General features: G+C 40.1%; 1 protein-coding gene across 8 annotated transcripts in view; it reads left to right on the top strand.

Annotated features, from left to right (window-relative positions):
- fbln2 (fibulin 2) overlaps positions 1 to 23,935 on the top strand; it is a 176,018-nt gene that overhangs the window by 7,816 nt on the left and 144,267 nt on the right. For 7 of the 8 annotated variants that reach the window (XM_052018568.1, XM_052018567.1, XM_052018569.1 and 4 more), the window contains one exon: positions 1,375 to 1,491. The exons of the other annotated variant lie outside the window; for it this stretch is intronic. In XM_052018568.1, the coding sequence (XP_051874528.1) occupies positions 1,375 to 1,491 (117 nt within the window). The remainder of the gene's footprint in view (positions 1 to 1,374; positions 1,492 to 23,935) is intronic. 8 annotated transcript variants of the gene reach the window in all.

The following is a 23,935-nucleotide window of genomic DNA, read 5'->3' on the forward strand; positions in this document are numbered from 1 at the left end:
CGAATGAAGCCTTGTTGCATAGCTGGTCATCATTTGGAAGAGTAATATTTAGCTTTATAACATTGAAATGATTAAATATTTCCTGTTATTTTTCTATGCCTGGTTAAAGATATCAAAAATGGTAAAAAAATAGTGTGCTTCATTCTATTCTACCCACTTAAAGTCTGGGCAAGTCAATCGATTTTTTTTTAGTTACCACTGTTCCTGATTTTGGAAAGAGCTCCCCACAATGATTTAGCAATCCTGTGGTATAGTGTTTCCCTTTCCCATTGTTGGTTATTATTGGACTTCAATCCAAGAGGACCCTGCACTCAGCAGCTCCATGATTTTAATCCAGTTTAGCTGGACAGCTGCTTTGAAAGATTCTCATGGACAACAAACAAGGAAGTAGAAACCACATTCTTACTAAAATATTAATTTTTTGCAAATAATGAAATAAAGATTGAATACACACATCAGATCAAAGTAAAAGTTGAAATATCTAAACAATCTTATTAAATAATGAAATAAAGAATAGAAATAATTATCTGAGGGAATCACAATCCTCATTGATAAAACTAATGCTTTCAGGCCTGAGATTTTTCTTTGGAGTAAATTTTGGCCCTGTATGCCATTAGAAAGAATCTTCCACTTCATATAGCGAAGCCTAATATTTTCAAGTTATTTCATAGTTAGAATAGGTTGTAAGTACCTGAACTTCCCATCACAACACAAACTTATTTTGATTGTGCAGGTGGGGTTGTGCAAACTTTTGAGTTACACGGCCACACTGATGCATAGTGGGACTTCACCTCCCTTATCAAATGGTGTTTACTTAAACATAACTTTGCACCTGAAGCAGCCTTGCTCATTTGTACCTCATTAACAATTCCGTCTACATCAGGTAGATGGAAACAAAGCAGTATGCCAATAACGATCCATTCACTCCCACTATTTCAAAGTTCCTTATCTAAATGGAAATGATTCCCCAGCTACTAATTTAATCAAATATACCCAGCCCACTCCAGAATGTTAGACACCAAAAGGAAGAAATAAAGAGGAAAAACAACAAGAATATGAAATTAAAATGGAAGATCAATCAGAACTTGATATAGTTTCATTTTTATTGAGTACCAATTTCAGTGAAACTCTTCATTGTCTCTGTGTTGAATTATAAATAAATAATTGAAAGCTGCTAATACTTAAATGATCTACAAAAAGTTTTATTTTTACATAATGTACAAAAATCTTTGCAGCCATAACTAACTTTGTAATAATTTGAGGATTTATTTCTGTATGTGTTTATGCTTGTATGATATGGTTCAGTTAACATTTACTGCGCATGTGCATGCAAAATTCACTTCAAAATCTAATAAAAATGTTTCCATCTGGAAGGAAACGGAAGGCATAATATCAGTTACCAGCTTGTACAGACTATTCATCCTAGTGATCCATCGCTCACCAGTGAGGCTCCCCTACCCAGAGCAAGTGAAGGTGTAAATCCTCCAACAGGTCAGTACTCAGATTAATTATGACAGCCTGCAGGTGGCAAACCTAAATTACCAAATAAAACTAAATACATGTGGCTTGGCCAGCCTGCTGAAGATTGTGGGGTTATTTGAGTAAGGAGATGTATTGTCGTTTTTTGTAGTTCACTTTAAAAAAAGTTAGGTGAAAGCTCAAAGGAGAAATGAACTGTGTCCTTTGACATTGTGTGAAGGTGTGTTTTCTCATATTTAACCAATTATTTTACATGCCACATTAGAGTGCGCTGAAAGGGCAGTTTGGAATATGGGTAACTTAACTACTGAAAGACTTGTATGATTGCTGTTAACAAAGAAATCAGTGCAGGTCCTAATTTTACTGGGCTTCACTTTTTATGCTATTTCAGTCATTTCCTGAGATTTATGTAATTTAATCTTGCCAAGTCTCCTTCAGGTCTATTAAACACAGCCACAACTAGAACAACTAGAATGTGCAAAATTACCCCATATATTGCCAAAGAATTAACAATTGAAAAAAATGCATTTAAATTATGCTGACTTATGTAAGGGGACGGACTGACCATGAAAGTCTTCCATTGCTTGCCTTCCCTGCTCACACAGTGGAACAGAAAATCTTTTTAACTCCATACATCTCAGAATGCTTTGGTCTTTCAATTGAAAGAATAGAAATGAAAAGTTCACTTGTACTTATTGTCATAATTGTTTTGTAAAGGGTTATTTTCTGCTTGTGTATGCTTTGAAAAGGAACTATTGCCCCAAATCATTGCATTGCTCTTTCAGAGAGGACACAAAGTATATCGGATTCTGATGCAGTTCAAAGAAGGCTCAGGTTAACATGACCAGAGTTCACTGCTGATTCTGAAGGGAGCTCTCCACAATGGTCTAGCATCCTGTGGCATGGCTTTCCTTCTTCCAAAGGTGGATACTGTCAGTCATCAATCCAAGGGGACTCTAGTTCTCAGCAGCCCTGTGATCTTAATCAAGCTCGCACTGTGCCTGTACTAAAGGAAAGTCTAGCTTTTACGTCTTATCTTTCATGACTTCAGAATGTCACAGAATGCTTTACAGATAGGTTGTGTTTTGAAGTGTGTGGCTTTTCTGTACATTACAATACCACTATTGTAATGTAACAGTCAGCTTACACACAATTACATTCCATTTGGCTGCAGCATGCCCTGGGATACTCTGAAACCCAGAGAGGCATTGCATAAAAGCAAGTCCTTTATTCCTTCCTCCTCCTTATTTGCTTCTGATCTGGGGCGCAAAGGAGATTATAATAAAACCAGCTTAGAATTGCTCACTTTGAGCACTGATGAAGGAAATTGTGTGCAGTTGTGTCAGTGGGAATGTTTCAAGTCCTTTGAGTGAATTAAGTGGGCTCTGTTTATGTTCTGTAACCTTTTTGAAAATAACACAGTTGTGCACATGTCATTCTTTGTGGGTGAGACAATTTTTCTTCAACTATGCTTTTTCCATCTAATTTGTTAAGCATTGATAAAAGATCTAAAAGAAAACTACGGACGCTTGCCAAAAATCGTCTGTTTTTGAAATCCCTTACAGCAGTAGTAAATTCACCCTTTTGACCCAGCAGCTGCATGGGAATGTTGTTCTTATTTATAAATGTGCATTCCCTGCTTCAACCAGTCATCATGTCAACTTTCTATTTCACTCATCTGGGAGCAGTATTACTGAAGACTTCTTTGTTAATTACTGGCTTTGACTTTTGTAATGTATTCAAGACTAGAGAACTGGCATTTTTTCCTATACTTGCTATCCCTGCAGCTATCTCTAGCTATGCTGAAAAATTAGTATATATTTTAATAATTTCTCAAGGGGCATATAAATTTCAATACTATGACTTTAATGTTAACATAAATATATCATTGAAGAAACTGAGGAGGAGTGAGTCATATTTCCGAGTTATCAGAGGAAAGATCTCGGCCTTATGCCAACACTAGTATTTCATTTGTACTCTTAGAATATATACAGCATCACCAAGTTGAGGAACCAGGAGTATTAACTGATTTTATGATGTTAACTACGTAAGTTTGTTGGACCTGTTTCTGGTCACAGCTTCTATTTACCATTTAGTATACAAAATATTCTGGAGGGCAACTCATGGATGTGACATAAAGCTTTGGAGGTAGTATTGTGACTGTAGATTTCCAATCACCTCATTTGAAAAAGGTATAGAAATGCTGGAAGAACTCAGCCAGCCAATCAGCATCTGTGGAAAGAGAAACTCGGTCGGGTCCCTTCCTCGGAACTGGGATCACTTCATAGCGACCGCTCTTCCAGATATGCATTCCCTAAAGAAGGCCTCCACCTCTCTCCAATGGGATTTTCAATAGTCTCTTTCACACTGTTCACCCTCAGTGGTCTGTGCTTCCTTTTTTCTTTTTGATAAGGTTCTGACCAAAACCCAGACCCCCAGTCCGAAGGGAGAGATCCTGACCTGAAGCATTAACTGGTTTCTCTTTCCACAGATGCTGCTTGACCGGCTGAGTTCTTCTAGCATTTCTATACTTGTTTCTCACATCAGCAGTTTTATTTATTTCCTGACTTGATAAATTTAGGTTTCTTCAAATCATTTCTGATATTATAGCCTTGAAACTGGTCATTGCCCTACATGTTACTAGGTGTGAAATGAGCCCCTTTGCAGCTGGTACAGTGCGGTAACCTGTCTCAAAGAGGAATGCCACCATCTCAGCAGAGTGATATAGCTGTTTTCTTTCCTCTTTCTAAGGGATTGCCCATCAAACTTCCTTTAAATGGTGAATCATGAGCATGGAATGATGTTCAGTTAGAAATTATTTGGCTTTCTCAATTCAATTTCTATAGTATCTTTGCCAGTGGCAACAGAATTTAATGCTTCTTATTGTCTCATTGTTAATGAGTACTTGTTTAGAAAATGGACTTGGGTGTTTATGTTTGTTTTTGTTTACGATTTGTGCATTAAAGCTGTCTCACCCATGTTAGGTCACGCTGGTGATCATTTCTGGATTGATTAATGACAATTGGGAAGTTGGCCCAGGCACTTCTGGGAACGATTCACCTTAGCCCAGCATCAGATACACTAATAATGATGTCATCTGGTACACAGCAGCTGTTTCTGTGTTTACTGACAGAAATTGACTGTTAAAGGTGCAATCTTTAGCCTGCATTTTTTACTCACAGTAAAACACAGAGAAAGCCAGTAAAGAGAAGTTAATTAAAGGGACCCCCGGGACATCAATGTTTTGCCCACAGCCTCTGCCAGGCTCCTTTTCCTGAACTTCACTTTTGTTCACAAGCATTACTGACAAAGGTCGCTGCATTTCTATAATGTACACAAGGTACTATGGTCACCAGCCGCCCAAGCCCTTGCAGTGGCTTATGTCTACTCATTGGCATGGGGGCTCATAAGGCAAGGCCATTGAACTCCCAGAGACACAAGAGGGCACCACATTCCCACTGCCCCACTGATACCTTTGTCTCCTCGACAGATTTTTATGCAACTGTCAAGGTCATAGGACCAGGTGGAGACTAGGAAAGCTAAAGGGATTTGTTTATAGACCCTCATTTCAGCAATCATGATAGAGGAGGTACTAATCAAGAAATAAGAAGCACTTACATCAAAGGTAGCATACAGAGTGAGAAAATCGAATTGGAAATCATAGTTTGGACTGTGTGTTCATTAAATGCATACATGGCATTTCCTGGAGCAAGCTTTCACAGAATCAATTCAAAACAGGCTGCGCTAAAACCTGTCTTGTGTAACTGTCAAAGTCGATCCGCGCTTCTGTAAATAATCAGACAACATAACAAATTAAGGTTAATTGCTAATCTCACAGAAAAAGACCCTTCAAGAAAAGGTGATCAAAATGTGATAGTATTTTATATTGTTCAAGAGCAACACAGCTCAGTTGGAAATCAGCCTTGATTTTAAATAAAACTAATTGCATAGGTCTGAAGATCATTTTGGTTAAGGAATACTGGAAAATTATGTTCAAAGGTCAGCCAGTAGACAATGGCAAACATTTGAAAAATACTTCAGATTTCTCTGTGATGTATATTCTGTTGAGAAATGAAAGCTCCATGGAAACAGTACTCCATCCATGGCTAACTAATGAGATAGAAGAGAAAAATCAAATAAAAGAAGAGGTATATAATATTGCCAAGAAGAGTAATAAGAAAAGGGAGACCAGCTACAAGAAGCTTGAATATGAATGTAAAACGCAAGACATTATAGGAAGAATTTTCACGCCCTATATGAAGAGGGCAAGTGCAGCAAAAGTAAATGGGTGACAAGGTGTTGTAGCACCTTGGCAGAGTTCTGCTGCCTCACAGATCCAGTGACTCTGAAGTTGTCTGTTTGCAGTTAGACATTGCCCCTGTGGATTTCCCCAGGTACTCTGGTTTCCTTTTTCATTCCAAAGATGTGCTGGTTGGTAGTTTAAATGGCTGCTGTAAATTACCTTTAGTGTAGGTGGGTGGGAGGAGAATCAGAGCAGAGTTAAGGGGCATGAGAGTTAAAATAGGATAGAGGGAAATAAATAGGGAATGGGATTGATGGGAATGCTCTGAAAGCCAGCATAGACTAAATGAACTGAATAGCCTCCTTCTATGTCAAGAAAATGAAAAAAAAACAAGGTGTGGGTCCCTCAGGAGCAATGGCAAGAAAATGGATGCAGCATTAAACAAAGATTTTTACCAATGGAGAAGACACAAAGTGCATTAAGATAGAGAGAAACCAAGTGTTTAATGAGGATGAGGAACTTAAAGTAATGAAAATTATTAAATGAAATGTACTGGATAAATTAAGGAGAATAAAAATCAGTAGATCCTATGAATTCTGAACAAGGTGGCTGCTGAAAATGTGGATAAATCAGTGAAAGATTTATCATCACAGAAAGATTATGGCACAGAAGGAGGCTATTCGGCCTATCACGTCCACACTGTCTCTCCACCAGAGCAACTTTTCAGTTTCACTCACTGGCCTTTTCTCTGTGGTGTTACAAATATTCTTCTGTGCCATTTATTCAATGGGGCCTGCTTTCACCACATGTGCACAAAATACATTCCAGATTCCAACCATATGCTACCTAAAATGCTACTTTTCCTCTTCTGCTATTAATTCTCTTCCCCTTTACTTTATATGTGTCACCTTTAGTCCTTGACCCCTCCACCAAAAGCAACAGCTGCTACCAACAATCTCCAGACCCATTGTCATTTTATATACTATTAAATCTTCCCTCATCCTTTTCATCTGTGATGAAAACAGTCCCAGCCTCGCTAATTTTTCCTTGTAAGTAAAATCTCTCATCCCAGGAACTATTCCTGTAATCTGTTCTGGACTCTCTCTGATGCGTTCAGATCCTTCTTAGAATGTGGTGACCAGAATTGAGAACCAGTGGATATACTATATCTAGTTTTGCATAAAGCATTAAACTGGTACAAGATTGTCACATCAAATATGATCTGGTGGGATCCTGTGGTGGAGCAGGTGAAAGGTAGGGAACAGGGAACCTATCATGAGTTTGGGAGACAGTTGAAGAAGTGAATGTAAAATACAGAAAATGAAATTGACACAATCAAAGCACTCGTCATCTACTGTGGAAGTGATACTTCAGTTGAGTAAAAGGAAGTTGTATCAGGAACACATGTATGAAAGGTGGCATCATCAGAGCATATGTGAAGGAGATGAGGAAATTGAGAGGATGGAAAAGGTTCTATTATGGAATTAAATTGTATTTTCTGCCTTCATATTTAAGTGAGCAGTGCTTAAAATGACAAAATCTAGAACTGAAATAAGCTGTGTATAAATGAGCTAAAGCAATCTTCAATGTACACTTATCCAACTGTCAGGGGCAATTAAATAATATTCTGATTTCAGCAGTTACCCTACATCTTTTTTCCCAGTTAGTGATTACAGCGAAGGAGAAATGTTATATTAGACCAGGCATCTGATTGGTTGAAACTGATTTTAAAGTTAAGTGTTTCATTGCATTACAAAGGGAGTGTTCAAATTTAACCTAATTGTGTTGCAAGTGTGCCAAGTGCAATCTTCATGTTTCCTCTCCATGCCTGAAATGGTAACAGTACCGAAAAATGAGACAACCTCTTGGCAGACCAGATGGGGAATTTTCCAAAATAAATTTTACAAAGCCAATTTTTATAAGCTGTGAATAGGGTTGAAATAATTAAAGGTGAAACCAAATGAGATTTGGGTGTGTTGGTAGCTTTGGCACATTAAGGTTCACTCATTGTGCAGCATCAACCAATAAAGTAAGTGTGCGTAGGAATTCATCCCCTGGCAATAGTGCTAACCATGCTACACAGTGTGTTCCTCTGTCTCCAAAACTCATCCCATTGAAGCCAATAGATTGAATTTGGAGGCTGTGTGCAATGTGTTGATGCTACTGTGTAGTGCGTTTTACCTCTATCACCTAGAGATGAATTTTAAAATAATGGAACCTTGCACTATCCTGCTAAAGCAATAATGGCCTGAATTTTCAGAGATCTAGTAATGTCTAGTAATGCTGAGTTCCTAGATTTTATGCATGGTAAAAAGCAGGAGAAACCCTTGAGGTTGGATCTAATGCCTGCTTTTGTTGCAAAGGATTTCTTGAGTTACTCTGTGCCTTCGAGAGTGCGGGTGAAGGATTGAAAGGGAACATGAACAGGACAGGACAATTCCACTATTTTACATTCTCCGCTTTCATCTCCTCTTATATTATTGCTGGAGCACATATAAGGAAAGCCCAGAAAATATAGAAGCTTAGGCTCTATGCTCTATGCCTGGACCCTCAGAGAACTAAAGAATGACAAGGAGAATTTAGGCGATGTCCCACCAAAGGTAGGTGGGGTATGGGTGAGTGGGCAGTATGGGGGTGGCTAAAGGTCTATTGAGGTGCGACTCACAGCTGACTTGAACCTATAAATCATGGTGGCTTCAGATGAGGGCATATGAAATATAGTCATATGCTGCTCACTAGCATCCAGATGAAGTGGCCTGAGGAAACTTGTCTGGGGAAAGTTCTGTGTTCGGTTACCAAAACAGAAGGGAGACCTTGAATCTGGGAGATATGAAACTGGAGGGAGTTCAAAGAAGCAAGAAGTTATCCTTGTATCAGCGGACTGGATTATGAAGAAAGCTTGGAATAAGTTCTGCTTTTATCCCTCAAAAATACTAAAAGGAATCTGAGTACAATCATGTGATGAGTGCAGCAAAGTGGAAGTCTACAACATTAGTTTAAGTCAACACTGTGACAGTCAAGAAAGAGCCTCAGACTCTAATGAACAGAAGAGTAATTTACAAAAGATGCAGCAAAGTTCTTTCTTTGCAAGCACATACTGTACAGCAGTCTTTCTTTAAGAACTATCCTACCTTAAAAGCCCATGTGGCCTGGTCTTGTGCCTGATGATTTTATTCTAGAGAAGGTAGGAAAAGCAACTTTCCCTTTAACGTTTGCAGATTGAGGGTACTCTATAGAAACCATGCAAACAATGAAAGAGTGGTTTCTTGTTCTGTAGATTATGAATTTATGTTGGATTGTTGTTGGTCTCCATATGGGTGATTTTCATGTGCGATAACTGTCACATCTTTTGAGAAATTCATTTTGGTTTCCGTGCTGCTCCTGTCCCTTCTCAAGTTGCTCTTTGGCTAGGCTGAGATGGTTTTGGATCTGGAGTGGAAGATGTATGCAGATTAGCCATAGATCTAGTCTGCTGCTGGAACTTGCTGCTAGTATTCCCTACCCCCTTGCAGTAACCTGCTTCAGAAAGCACTTGCAGGTAACCAAGAGCTGTCCTGCAAAATGGAGCCCTATTGCAGAATGCTCAGTGCTTGTGACTTGTGACTTTAAATGAGTCATACAAAATCTGGAGCAGCAGATGTAATAGGCCTTTATTCAGCACAAGCAAACATGTAGGGGAAACCATGTGGAAGAATCTCCCAAAATTCAAAATACGTTTAGTTTTAATATCCATTAAATACAAATGTAGTAACAAGTGATTAATACACTTTTGATAGTTACAATATCATAGTTCACTTCAATACTTTGGATGTGGATGAATGGTTCCAATTACACATTTACAATGGGACAAGGCCAATCTGAATATCCAAATACCTTTGTTGGAACAAAGTAGCTCACACTGATATTCTAAAAGCTTCTGGGGACAAAACCCAGACATCCAAACATCCTTCTTTTATAATTGTGAGGGGTGACTCTCTCAAGTATTGATTACTGTGACTGTGTATAAGGTACCAAGTGGCAAAGTAGCCAGTTTGGAAACTCCCAAGATGTCACTCTGGAGCTGAAGACACTATTGTATGCCTCTGTCTGCATTATAATGGTGCAAAGATCAAGATATCTCACTTCTAATGTCTGGTTCTAATGAACTTCCATCTATTGTATTGATGGATGTCATATTATCTTTATACAAATATCTGTTGAGAGATTCTCTTGTTGTTGCATATCTATTAAGTAGCCTACCACTGTGAGCTGGTAGCCTGCTCCCTTCACAGACAACAGTGCTTGTATATGCAGATATCCTTGTTATTCCAAAAACAATTTCAGAATCAGAATCAGCTTTATTATCCCTGACTTATAGGTCATGAAATTTGTTGTTTTGCAGCAGCAGTACAGTGCAAAGACATAAAATTACTACAGATAACAAAATAAATAGTGTAAAAAAAGAATAACGAGACAGTGTTCATCGACCATTCAGAAATCTGGTGGTGGAGGGAAAGAAGTCATTCCTAAATCGCTGAGTGTGGGTCTCCAAGCTCCTGTACCTCTTCCCCGATAGTAGTAATATGAAGAGGGCATGTCCCAGATGGTGAGAGCCCTTAGTGATGGATGCCGCCTTCTTGATGCACTGCTTCTTGAAGATGTCCTCAATGGTGGGGAGTGTTGGGCCTGTGATGGAGCTGGCTGAGTCTACAACCCTCTGCAGCCTCTTGCGATCCTGTGCATTGAAGGCTCCATACCAGGCAGCGATGCAACCAGTCAGAATGCTCTCCACTGTGCATCTCTAGAAATTTGCAAGAGTCTTTGGTGACATACAAAATCTCCTCAAATTCCTTATGAAATAGAGCTGTTGGCGAGCCTTCTTCATGATTACATCAATGTGTTGGGCCCAGAATAGATCCTCCAAGATGTTGACACCCAGGTACTTGAAGCTGCACACCCTTTCCACCGCTGACCCCTCAATGAGGACTGGTGTGTGTTCTCCCTACTTCCCCTTCCTGAAGTCCACAATCAATTCCTTGGCCTCGCTGACGTTGAGTGTGAGGTTGTTGTTATTGCTTGTAGGTTACATTTGAAACAGGCTTAAAGGCCAGATCTTGCTTGTATTAATGGATAGTATATCTTACACTTTCATGCACTCTGACTATGGCTGCTACTTCCTTATACACTGATAGTCAAAGCCATTTAAAAATGTTTAAAACAAAACTATTAAAATCCAAACAAAAATAGTTAAGCACAACTTAAAGTACGAGAAATTGGTTAACAATGTTAAGATACAATATACTTCCTTGATTTTACTGTTCTATCAGCATTGATGCCCCCCACTCAGGCAGCCCTGGCCTGGAGCTGAGGAGCTGAATGTGAAATAGATTCTATCTCTTTCTCCCCAATATGTCTGTGCTCCGCCAATGGACTCAGCTGAGCTTCAGCTTATTTTCAACTTCCATATCTGGAAGTCAGAGATGAACTGAATGGTGGGTATGAGATAGTCACTGGTAGAGAACCACTGACTACAGGTAGATATGATCTTGGGTGGTACTGAATCCTACTATTGTTTACTCCAATGCTCTTGGATCAGTCTAGAATTTTTGGAGAATTAGAATAATGTACCAATATTTTGTTAATGCTGGCTAGGATTTAGTTGAATGTGACACATTGCCTACACTCAATACTTGCATTCTCCATTGCCCTGATCTAGATCGGAATACCTGAGCTGACTGGTTGCGATTGGTTGAATGCAGAGGTGTATGGCTCTGGGGGATGTCAGAGGGATAGAACAAATTTTGCCCATTGAGATTCTCTGGCAACCTTCGACAGAGCGCAAGCTACATCCCCCTGCTTTGCAATCTGTCAAAGTTGTCAGATTTTTACATTTTTAAATGAAAAGTATACTGTTAGCAAAAAAATGTCATGCTTTTAAATAATTAAAAATGTTAGACCAAACAAATAGGTTTTAGATCCCTTTATCCCTCACGGATGTACAATAGACCATTCAATCTAAATTAGCACAGGATCCAATGGCAGATTCCAGCAATCTCCTGCTCTACAGTTGGACTTTATGTAAGCTCCACTGGTGGAGTACAGCTGGGAAATCACCAGTGAAGTTTGGCCAGCAAGATGGAATCTTAAGAGCCTGCATGGGACTCCTGATACTTGCAGGCAGTTATTTGGGCAAAGGCTGGCAGTTCCCAGCTAACTCTGTACCATTAAAATCTTACATATTTGTGCACAGAGTGATTTTTTTTTCTGGCTCCAACTGTCAGGGTAACTTCACTCATTAAATTCAGTTCAAACTAGCAAATTTAAATTAAAAGTCTACATTCTTTCCACAATGACTTAATCAAAATCTGTTATTCTACAATTTGCCTTAATTGTTATCTAGAAGTCTGGCAAATGACTTCTGATCTGTGAGTTGGATTATTTGTGTTATTATGTCAGTTTTTGATTATCTCCAGTTTTCACCCCTTGGTGCTACATAATGTCTCTGTTTACTTTTGAAGAAATCAAAATATATTGTTCCAATAAAGAAAATGCCAATGGTTAAAATATGCAACCACTAAATGAGGAGATTTTTTTCCAAAGAATCTGGATTATTGTGTTTAGGAAATGGTTGATAAATGTAAATGAGACCTAGTATAAACTTTCCCAATGTCTTTCACCAAGGTCCATTCACTGTATCAGAATGGCGAAAGTTATCTGACCTTTTTTCCCTTTGGGGAAAAAAACACCTTTTGTATTTTGTTCCAGAAAACGCAATAAAGAATAGGTGACTCATAACAGGAAAAACAAGCAAACTCAATAAATATTGACAGCTTTTAGAGTACTTTGTCCGTTAGATCAATTCAAAAAAACTTTAATTTCAGTTCTCCTAAACTCTGAAGTTTTCTTGGTCAAGAAGTAGATTGAAGATTAATTGAAGCCGTGCTTTCTCTTGCCCGTGCTCATTATTAACAGACTGTGTATAGGAATGAGGTTGTTAGGCTACAGTTTGCAGATCATGTTTTTTGGTACTTTAAATAATTTACTTCACGAGTTATTGTCAATTTCATTTCACCAACACAAAGGCTTTAAAATTTTATACCCAATTTAATATTATAGAACCATCAAAAGTTGACATTTCCCCCCACAAATAGGCTAACAAATATATTATTCTAGAGGGTCAGCAAAAGGCTTTGTCTCACTTGAAAGCCTGAAAATTGTGAATTCACTGTTTGAAGCTCATTCATCTAACAGCAATTGATTCATGCCTAAGGCATTGTGTAACTTTTACCGATAATTATTTTTACTGGTGGCCTTGCACTATTCCATGGTTAAAAGTGTTAATATAACTGCCTGTAATGAATGTTGAGATTTTGCCTTGGGTTATTATGGTGAAACTGTGGTGAGCCACTGTTGTAATGGGTGACCAATACACTGTTGCCTCTGCTGTTTGTATGAGCAATGACAATAGCCATTGAATTGATTTGATGGCATTCTGAAATCACAAGATCACAAGATCACAAGACAAGGGAGCAAAAGCAGGCCATTCGGCCCATTGAGTCTGCTCCAAGGAAAAGGGAAAAAGAAATGGGGTGGGGAAAAAAACTATTCTAATCCCATTTTCCAGCCTTATCCCCATATCCCTTGATACCCTGACTATTTAGATATCTGTCTATCTCCTCCTTGAACACCCCCACTGATCTGGCCTCCACTGCTGTGCGTGGCAAGGAGTTCCACAATTTCACCACCCTCTGGGTAAAGAAATTTCTCCTCATCTCTGTCTTGAAACTGTACCCTCTAATTCTAAGATTGTGCCCTCTGGTCCTGGATTCGCCCACCAAGGGAAACAGCCTAGCCACATCTACTCTATCCTTACCTGTCAACATTTTAAGTGTCGCTACGAGGTCCCCTCTCATCCTTCTGTACTCCAGCGAGTACAGTCCAAGAGCCGACAAACGCTCATCATACTTAAGCTCTTTCATTCCCGGAATCATTCTCTTAAATCTCCTCTGAACCCTCTCCAACGTCAGCACATCCTTCCTAAGATGTGGGGCCCAAAACTGCGCACAGTATTCCAAATGAGGCCTCACTAGTGCCCCGTAGAGCCTCATCAACACTTCCTTACTTTTATACACTATACCTCTCGAGATGAATGCCAACATAGCATTCGCTTTCTTAACCACCGATCCAACCTGGTGGTTAACTTTTAAGGTATCTTGTACGAGTACCCCCAAGTCCCTTTGTACTACCGTACTTTCAATCTTCTCTCCTTCTAGATAATAATCTACCCGCTTATTTCTGCTTCCAAAGTGTACAACTGCACATTTCTCAACATTGAATCTCATCTGCCATTTCCTTGCCCATTCTCCTAAACTGTCTAGGTCCCTCTGCATCCTTTCTATTTCCTCTATGCTCCCTACTCCTCCACTTATCTTGGTGTCATCCGCAAACTTAGCCACACAACCATTTATTCCATCATCCAAATCATTGATATACAAGGTAAAAAGGAGCGGTCCCAACACCGACCCCATCGGCACACCACTAGTAACCGGTAACCAACCAGAACGAGATCCTTTTATTTCCACCCTTTGCTTCCTGCCAACCAGCCAATGCTCCACCCATTTTGCTACCCTACCCATAATTCCATGACCTCTCATCTTATTAATCAGTCTCTTGTGAGGCACCTCATCGAAGGCCTTTTGAAAGTCTAAATACACAACGTCTACCGCCTCTCCCTTATCCACCCTACCTGTGATTTCTTCAAAAAACTCCAATAGGTTGGTCAGACAGGACCTCCCCTTCACAAAACCATGTTGACTAGGTCCATTCTTGCCTTGCGCCTCTAGGTATTCGGTAACCTCCCCCTTGAGGATAGATTCCAATAATTTTCCCACCACTGACGTTAGACTAATAGGTCTGTAATTGCCTTTGTGCTGCCTCCCACCTTTCTTATACAACGGAACTACATTCGCTACCCTCCAGTCCTCCGGAACCATGCCAGAATCTATCGATTCCTGAAAAATAATCGCCAATGCCTCCGCTATCTCTACAGCCACCTCCTTCAGAACCCGGGGATGCACCTCATCCGGTCCGGGAGACTTATCAGTCTTAAGCCCCTTTAGTTTTCCTAGCACCTTCTCCCTATTAATCTCAACTGAACTCAGTTCCAATTCGTGAGACTCCTGACTAACGGGCACATTGCTTATGTCCTCCACGGTGAAGACCGATGCAAAATATTCATTCAATTCCCTTGCCATCTCACTATCGTCCATTATAATACCTCCTGCACCGTTATCAATTGGTCCTATGTCAACCCGTGTCTCTCTTTTATTCCTTATGTATTTAAAAAAACTCTTAGAATCCTTTCGAATGTTGTCCGCCAGCTTCCTTTCATAACTCATCTTTGCTTTCCTAATGACCTTCTTAGTTTCTCTCTGCAGATTTTTTAAAACTTTCCAATCTTCTGTTTTCCCACTAATTTTTGCTACTTTGTACGCCGCCCCTTTTGCTTTTATTTTATCCTTCACCTCCCTCGTTATCCACATCTGTGCCTTTTTTCCATTCAAAACCTTCTTTTTTCTTGGAATATATCTGTCCTGCATTGTCCTTATTTCCTGTAGAAATTTCTTCCATTTCTCCTCTGCCGTCCCTCCAGCTAACTTACTCCTCCAATCAATTTGGGCCAACTCTTCTCTCATACCTTTGTAATTTCCCTTATTCCACTGAAATATCGATACACCAGTTATCAGCTTCTCCTTCTCAAACTTGAAACTAAACTCAATCATATTGTGATCACTTGTTCCCAGTGGTTCCTTTACCTTTAGTTCCCTAATCACCTCGGGTTCACTACACAGCACCCAATCCAAAACAGCCGATCCCCTGGTGGGCTCCTCAATAAGTTGCTCCAGAAAAACATCCCTTAGACATTCCACAAACTCACTCTCCTGAGTACTACCGCCTTGCTGGATTTCCCAGTCCACCTTCATGTTAAAATCCCCCATAATTATCTTCACATTGTCACTCTGGCACGCTTTTTCTATCTCAATCTGCAACTTATGGTCCACTTCCTGACTGCTGTTCGGGGGCCTATATATGACTGCTACTATTGTCCTTTTACCCTTGCTATTTCTTAGCTCCACCCATAAGGATTCCACCTCCTCTGACCCAATGTCCTTCCTTTCTATTGATTTTATATCGCTACTAACCATCATGGCCACACCTCCCCCTCTGCCTACCCGCCTATCCTTCCTATACACTGTGTACCCCTTGACATTCAGTTCCCAATCACATCCATCATGAAGCCATGACTCAGTGATTGCAACGATGTCATATTTATTAACCTGTAGTTGTGCCACTAGGTCATATACTTTATTCCTGATGCTACGTGCATTTAAATATAGTACGTTTAGACTGGTATCTGCTATTGATTTTATTGTACTTCTATTGTTCAGCAGATTATCCTGACTTTCTACCTGTCCATCCTTCTTACTGTCTTCGCTACCTACTATCTTAGACATGTTCGTGTAGACCTCATCCCCGATCCTAACATTCGGTATCCCAACATCCTGATTTGTTGTACTTCTATTATTCAGTAAATTATCCTGACTTATCACCTGCCTGTCATTTTTGCCATCCTCAATGGATTCGTTTCTATACACTTCCTCCCTCACCTTAGCATCTTGTAACCTAGCATCCTGGTTACCATCCCCCTGCCAGATCAGTTTAAACCCTCCCCTACAACTAAATTAAACATTCCTGCCAGGATATTGGACCCTTTGGAGTTTAGGTGCAACCCTTCCTTAGCAAATAGGTCTTGCCTCCCCCAAAAAAGGTCCCAGGTATCCAAGAATCTGAAGCCCTGCCCCTTGCACCAGTCACTCAGCCACGCATTTAACTGCCAGAGCTTTCTATTCTTCCTGTCATTGACACGCGGCATGGGTAGTAGTCCTGAGATTACTACCCTTGAGGTCCTACTTTTCAACCTTCTCCCTAATGCCTTGTATTCCTCCTTCAGGACCTCTTCTCTTTTTCTACCTACATCATTGGTACCTACATGTACCAAGATTTCTGGCTGCTCACCCTCCCCTCTCAGAATATTCTCGACACGGTCTGTGATATCCCGTACCCTGGCACCAGGGAGGCAACACACCATCCGAGACTCATTGTCGGTATCGCAGAATCTGCTATCCGTACCCCTTACTATCGAATCCCCAATAACCACTGCATGTCTCTTTCTCTGCTGGACCACAGTACCAGACACGGTGCCAAGGTCCTGGCTGCTGAGGTCTTCCTCTATGAAGTCATCCTCTCCAACTGAATCTAAAATGAGATATCGGTTTTTGAGGGGGACCGCCACTGAGGTGCTGTCTACATATTCTTTATAACTCCTGTCTATCTCCTGCTCGCTCTCCCTAACCAACCGAAGGTCATCCAGCTGCTGCTCGAGACTCTCAATCCATTCCTTGAGGAGCCGCATCTCGGTGCACTTTGCGCAGATGTAGTTATCAGGGAGTCTGGTCGTCTCCCAGGGGCCCCACATCTGACACTCCAAACACAACACTAATCCCAGATGCATACTGCTGAATATCACTGAGCTCAACAACTAAACTAAACTAATAACTTACCCCCTCTCTATAATCTTGCCTCTTTCCCGCTCTCGCCGAAGCCCGTTGAGCCAAAGCCGAACCCACTCTGCTCCCTCACACTCCGCTGCCCGCTAGATATGCTCGTCTGCTTTTTAAGTCGCCCGCGCGCTTCCGGGTGACGTCACGCGCCTGCGCAGTCACTCGCCGCTGTCCCGAATGCTAGAAAGAGAAAAAAAAAACCTCGCTCGTTATTTTCCGGCACTCTCCGCTCTCTCGTCGCTGGAAAGAAAACTGAAGGCGAACCTCTGACTTTTAAATCGCCCGCGCGCTTCCGGGTGATGGGAAATAAAGTTTCATAGGTGCTCTATTAGTTCCAGCAATCCATTAATTAAACTAAGAGAAATATTTTTTTCATGGAACGAGTTGCTAATGGAATATGCAACCAGTTGATGGACCTTAACTGGTGTGACAGTTATACCTGATTATGAGGCCCCATGTGCGTGAGCTGTGTATTGTCATCCAAAGAACATGTCAATTTTTCATCAAGTAAATCCATTGTTAGTTGTAAGACTCTAAATAATACTCTGGCAAATGTCAAGTTGGAAGATTATTTCCAGTCCTTGCAGCTGGTATTGCCAATCTTTGGGGAATACCAAAACAGTTACAAATGCTGTTGCACATTTGAAATCATATTGGATTGTTAGGGAAAGGATACTGTATATTCCAAATCATATTTAATATTATTTATAATACAGCATTGCCCCACATCAGTACTATTCCCATAAGCTCAGAGCCTGGTTCTAATAAAACATGTCACATGTAGAGAATCATTTCATTTCATTGTACTATAAAATGTTATCAAGATTGGCTGTTCTGTACAACAAAATCTAACTCAGACATGCAGCTTGGTAAATGATATGCATGGAACAGTGTGTTGGAGCACTGTGTGTGTGGCTGGGTTATACGGCTGCACACAAGGGATGTTTCTGATTTCCTTTGATATAAATGATGTATTATGTGCTTGTGGCTTGAATATGTTTGTGCATGATCACTGAAGCTCTGTTTCAAAAGGAAATTGAACATCCCTATGTAGTCTGTGTTAACTGACCACAGAGGCACATCAAAGAGTGCAAGTCATGAGCAAGGACATATCTCTACAATATCAGAAAGTGTATGTGGTTATTGATGGACATCCGGCAGAAGGTCAGAATGCTAGCTACCAATGGGGCAATGAAAATTTACAGAAAAAGAGAACACAGTGCCAAGATCATTCTGAAAGAGGACATAGGATAGTAAAGCTGCCTGCCTAAATGACAGGCATTTATTCTTATTAACTGGCAATGGATAACTATTATTTATAGTGGAAAAAAGTTGTGCCAAATTGCAAAACATTTTGATAAGTTTGAAGATGATAAATCAAGATTGTGTAGGAGTGCTCCCACTTCTGCATTCAAGAAAATCTGTATAAACAAAATGCCCTGCTGTTTAGATGTGGTAACATCAGGTACTCTAGCTTGTCTGAAAAACAGTACTGCAACAACAGTGCCTGCAAGGAATGACAATTCTGCAGTACCACGATATTTCATTTTACTCTCCCAGGAATGCATTTTCAATTTTGAATCTTAGCTATTTGAATAGTTGTGCCATGTACTTGTTAAGGTTCCACTTTTACAATTCAACCCTATGCTTCATTCACCTGATGACACAAGAACAGTACATGTTATCTGTAGAGGAGGATTATGGTAAATGATCTATGAACAGTAACATTCAAGCACAGTGGATTTAAACTATATTGCACATTTTCTGAAACCCACGTCATTTTAATGGTCTGGATCTGTGGCTATTAAGTTGTCATTGCTGTGCAGAACTGACAACTTTTAGCTATGTAAATGTGTGGAGGTTTGAGGTTCAAGTACAAATGCTTAAGCATCAAATATCAGCACAGCAGATCACCACCGACTCTGCCACAGGGCCTGTGGTTTATCCTATGTCCTTGGACTCCTCATACAGTGCAAAGATGGAGTGCAAACTTCTACACATTTCCCAACAGCTATATTAGGTAATTTGTCAGCTGAATATGCATTATATTTAATTATTTCATTATTTTAAAATGTTTTCTGGTGTTTTAACTATTTTAATTTTGTAATTATTTGATTGTTTTTGAATGTCAGAGATGGTCTTCACTCAGAAGGCACTGAACCTTTGAAATTTTCTACCCAAGAGGGCTGTGGAGGTTTGATTCTAAGATAGAGATCAAACTGTGACTGTGAACTAAGTCACTGGAGACATTGAAGCTGGTAGATATGAAGGTCTTTATTCATCACAATAAGCAGTCATTCTCTTGGAGACCCTCTCAGTAAAGTCTCCTGAACTCAACATACATCAGGTTTTTAAATTCTTAAGAACAAAGATAACAGCAAGTTCAAGTTTAAGTTATTGCCATGGGCAAACATACCCAGGGTATAAATGCCATGAAAATTAGCTTTTTGCAGCTGCAGCAAGGTACCTTACAACATGACAAACATAAATCACACAAACTTAAATTAACATAAATTATTCATAACTTACACAACAAAACAAAACAATAAGAAACATAATGACATTAGTGCAAGTCGAAGGAAATATAGTCTGAGGTAGAATTTTTCAGGTGGCAGTGGGGATGGTAGTGGGAAAGAAGCTGTTGTTGAACCTTGAGGTGTGGATCTTCAGGCTTCTCTACCTCCTGCCTAATGGCAGCAGTGAGAAGAGGGCATGGCCTGGATGGTGGGAGTCCTTAATGATGGATGTCACCTTCCTCAGACATCGCCTCTTGGTGGAACAGCTGTATCCGTGATGGAAATGGCCAAGTCCACCGCTCTCTGTAGCCTCTTGTGTTCCTGTGCATTGGAATTTCCTTACCATGCAATCCGTCAGAATGCTTTCCACTGTACATCTGTAGAAGTTTTTCAGAGTTTTCAATGCAAGGTTCCAAAGTGGGCCGAAGGGCCTGTTCTGTGGGAGTATGGTGGGCCGAAGGGCCTGTTTTGTGCTGTGCTGTATGGTTAATTTCAATGGCTACAGTGACAATTTGTTTTGATATTTTGAGTCTGATAAATGGTTCCATTGTATTACATATTTACAATAGGAGCACATTGAGCCTGACAAGGCACCTCAAAATGTTCAAATACCTTTGCTGGGACAAAGTAATTTACACGCATGGTCTAAAAGCTTCTGAGGGCAGAGAACCCAGACACCCAAAATTAGTGTTGTGAGGTACACAGATATCCCAGTTATTGATAGACAGGGTAACTATGCCAATGACCATGTTTAATATCCTTAGTGACAGAGTAACCTAGCTGTTGTCTGATGCCTGGTTTGATGTAGGCCAATTAACATTGTCCCATTGTCCCATTGCACACAAGAATGTCTCACGGTCGCAACAGTTGGCAGATCACATTGCTTGGGCAGCCTTCTGCTGTGGGCCAGTGCTCTGTAGAGAGTACTGTTTGTTTACAAACTGGCTTTTCAATTTCAAACTGATTACTGCAACTATATTTGGACAGGTTCCTGGTTTTTGTTTGAATTATTGCCTGCTATATCCACATCATTCCATAACTCCTGAATCCCTAACAAATAGATTATTAGATGTTGAAAGAATCAAGGGATACAGTGTTGGTACAGGAAGGTTGCATTAAAATAAAAAATCAGCCATGATCTTACTGCTTTCTGTCTTTTGTTTACAATTGATTAATTGTAAACAAAAGACAGAAAGCAGAAAGATCATGGCTGAGAGGACGTGTCCCGTATGAAGAGTATCTGGAACTAGGGAGCCTAATTTCAAAATAAGGCTGAGAGTCTGAGTCATTGAAATGCTCTATCCCAGGGAGTGGTGGAGGCAGAGTCATTGGCTATATGCAAGATGGAGCTTCACAGATATTTGGAAGTTCAGCAAAGGCAAGGAATACAGAAAAGAATAGGCTGGGGCAATACTTATACAAATTTAGAAGAATGAAAGATGATCTTCTTTTCAAAAATATAAGATTCTAAGGGGGATTGATAGGGTGGACACTGAGCGAATGTTTCTCCCAATGGGGATATCTGAAATTAGGAGGCAGAGTTTCAGAATAAGGGGACAAGAGTGGATCAGCCGTGATCTTATTCAATGAGGAGCAGATTTGATAGGCCGAATGGCTGTGTCTGCTTCAGATTCTATTGCTTTAAGCTTGAGGATAGTCCTACCAGCTAACAAGTTAATTCAGGGGCCATTGCACTATCACAAATTAGAAATTGGTTATCTCATCAAGAGTAGTTGCTTTAGTTGTGAATTAAAAGGATTATAATTGAATATTGGTCATGGAGAGAAAACGAATGTCATGCAGATTGATGCTGAAACAGAATTTTATACAGTGTATGGATAAATATTTCCACCACTTATCAGGTAGCACCTAACTTAAAGATTTATGTTAGAGTTAGTGTAAGGAACTTCATAACATATTAGTTCCAAAAGAAATGCAGGGAATGGAATCATCCACAACACATGACCCTTTTTGACCCCACGAAATGACTCCATCGATCAAGAGAGGCTATGCAGCACCTTCCTCAAATTGGATGCCTGCAGAAATTTGTCTTCATTTTATGTTTGCAATATGACAAAAGAGAAGCAGTGATCTTATCCAACAAATCCTTGACAGGCCTAATCTCAGATTATTGACAAAATAATGCTGCATCATTGCCCCAACACATTACTTAAAAACTGCTGAAGGACAGATGGGAAATTGTTCAATCTACAACACCACCACTCCAGAAGTAAAATCAACCTAACTTCAGGGAGTATGCAGACTATGTACGAGCATATGCACATTTAGCGGCAGAGTTCGAAGTTATCATTTGAAGTGTTCACTTAAGCATACATGTGGATGGGCCTTGTATTTAACACCGTCTACCAACATCCACCCCCACCCCCCACCAACCCGTTCAATGCCCTCCTCTAACAATAAAGATATTTGATACAACATTGGGAAACATGGATTGCTACGCATCTCTCAGAAGCATCCCCCCAACAAACACAAACAATGAAGATGAATTTTACATTAACTTTGGTTCATCAGCACAGCCCTTGGCCATCTGAGGAAAAAATTGTTCAATGAATTAATGCTCATATCTCGCACAAAGTTCTTTGTCTACGAGGCAGCAGTGATCCCTGTGCTCTGGTAAGTACTTCAAACAAACAACACAAAGCATTGGAGAGGATTCTTCAGATTCACTGTCAGAATAAGCAAACCAACCTCGGCATCCTCCTCCAGCCCCAAATCCCCAGCATTATGCCCTTAATTACGCACAATCAGGCCACCTTGTTTGGATGACAAGACACCAGGCTCCTGGAGCAGAGATACTATTCTGAGGTCCATCTTGGCAAGAAATTACAAGGTGGACAGAAGAAAAGGATGTTCTCAGAGGTTCCTTGAAAAAAGTACATCATCACCACAAACTGGTGAGAAATGGAGATAAGGTATCTTTATTAGTCACATGTACATTGAAACACACAGTGAAAGACAACTTTTGTGTAGAGTGCTCTGGGGGCAGCCCACAAGTGTCGCCACGCTTCTGGCACCAACATAGCGTGCCCACGACTTCCACACCCAAAGGTCCTTGGAATGTGGGAGGAAACCGGAGCACCCGGAGGAAACCCATGCAGATACGAGGAGAACACCTAGGATGGCATTGTGAACCAGTGATCAGAAGCACAGAAAAGTCTGGCATAAATATTGAAAGGAGTGAACCACCTCTAAACCATTCAGCCCCATGCCCTATCTAAAACCCCCTTCCCCAATTTTGAGAGATTTTGCAGATCTCACGTTTGCCTCATCAGTCACTTCCAACTGCATAGAACAGCACTGGATGCAAGTCATACTCAATCCTGAGGGAATACCTAAGAAGATTTTAACTGCTACTGACAACATCATTTACCTCAATCAAGAATGAGAAAATAGACATTTTTACACAATGGGAATTGGGTGATTTATTACAGGAAAGTTGCGCATAATGCAGCGTGCCTGAGGGACCATGTAATTTTCCCCTGGATCTATTACCTAAGTGCTTATAATTAATTAAAAAAAAAACTGAACAAGAATGCAATATGGATAGAAATTTGCTTTGCCACCAGTATATTGTTGAAGTGCAAAGTTCTATTTTTAATGTTGACATGGAAATGGCATTTGGTGCAAAATTTGAATAGCAAGGTAGGCAAGTAAACAGGCCTGTTGGGAGTGTGCCAATGATGTTTTGGTGAAAGCGTATGATACTTTTTGGTGCAGTCATCTGCTAAAAATGCTTTGCATCTAGAACCTTGATTCAAAGCTTGCTGACTTACTCCAAATCTTGCTCCTCCACCCATTCCACTACATCACCACTCCCCTCCTCAATCTCCTTCACTTGCACAGGTTTTCCCAAAAACATTGCTTATCTAGTGATTAACCTTGAATACTGTTCTTTTACTTAAGGGAAATCTTTGAGTGACTGAGCAGTTTTATATATGTTAATTATTATGAACTCGGGGAAGAATAATGTCTAATGCCATTTGAAACTATCTTATAAATGAAGTTGGTATCTTTTCTAAAGTAAGGATTAATTATGAAGAGCTATGATGATTAGAAAAATTATGTTTATTAAACAT

This window comes from Pristis pectinata, chromosome 6 (assembly GCF_009764475.1).
Source record: "Pristis pectinata isolate sPriPec2 chromosome 6, sPriPec2.1.pri, whole genome shotgun sequence".
Taxonomy (NCBI): domain Eukaryota; kingdom Metazoa; phylum Chordata; class Chondrichthyes; order Rhinopristiformes; family Pristidae; genus Pristis; species Pristis pectinata.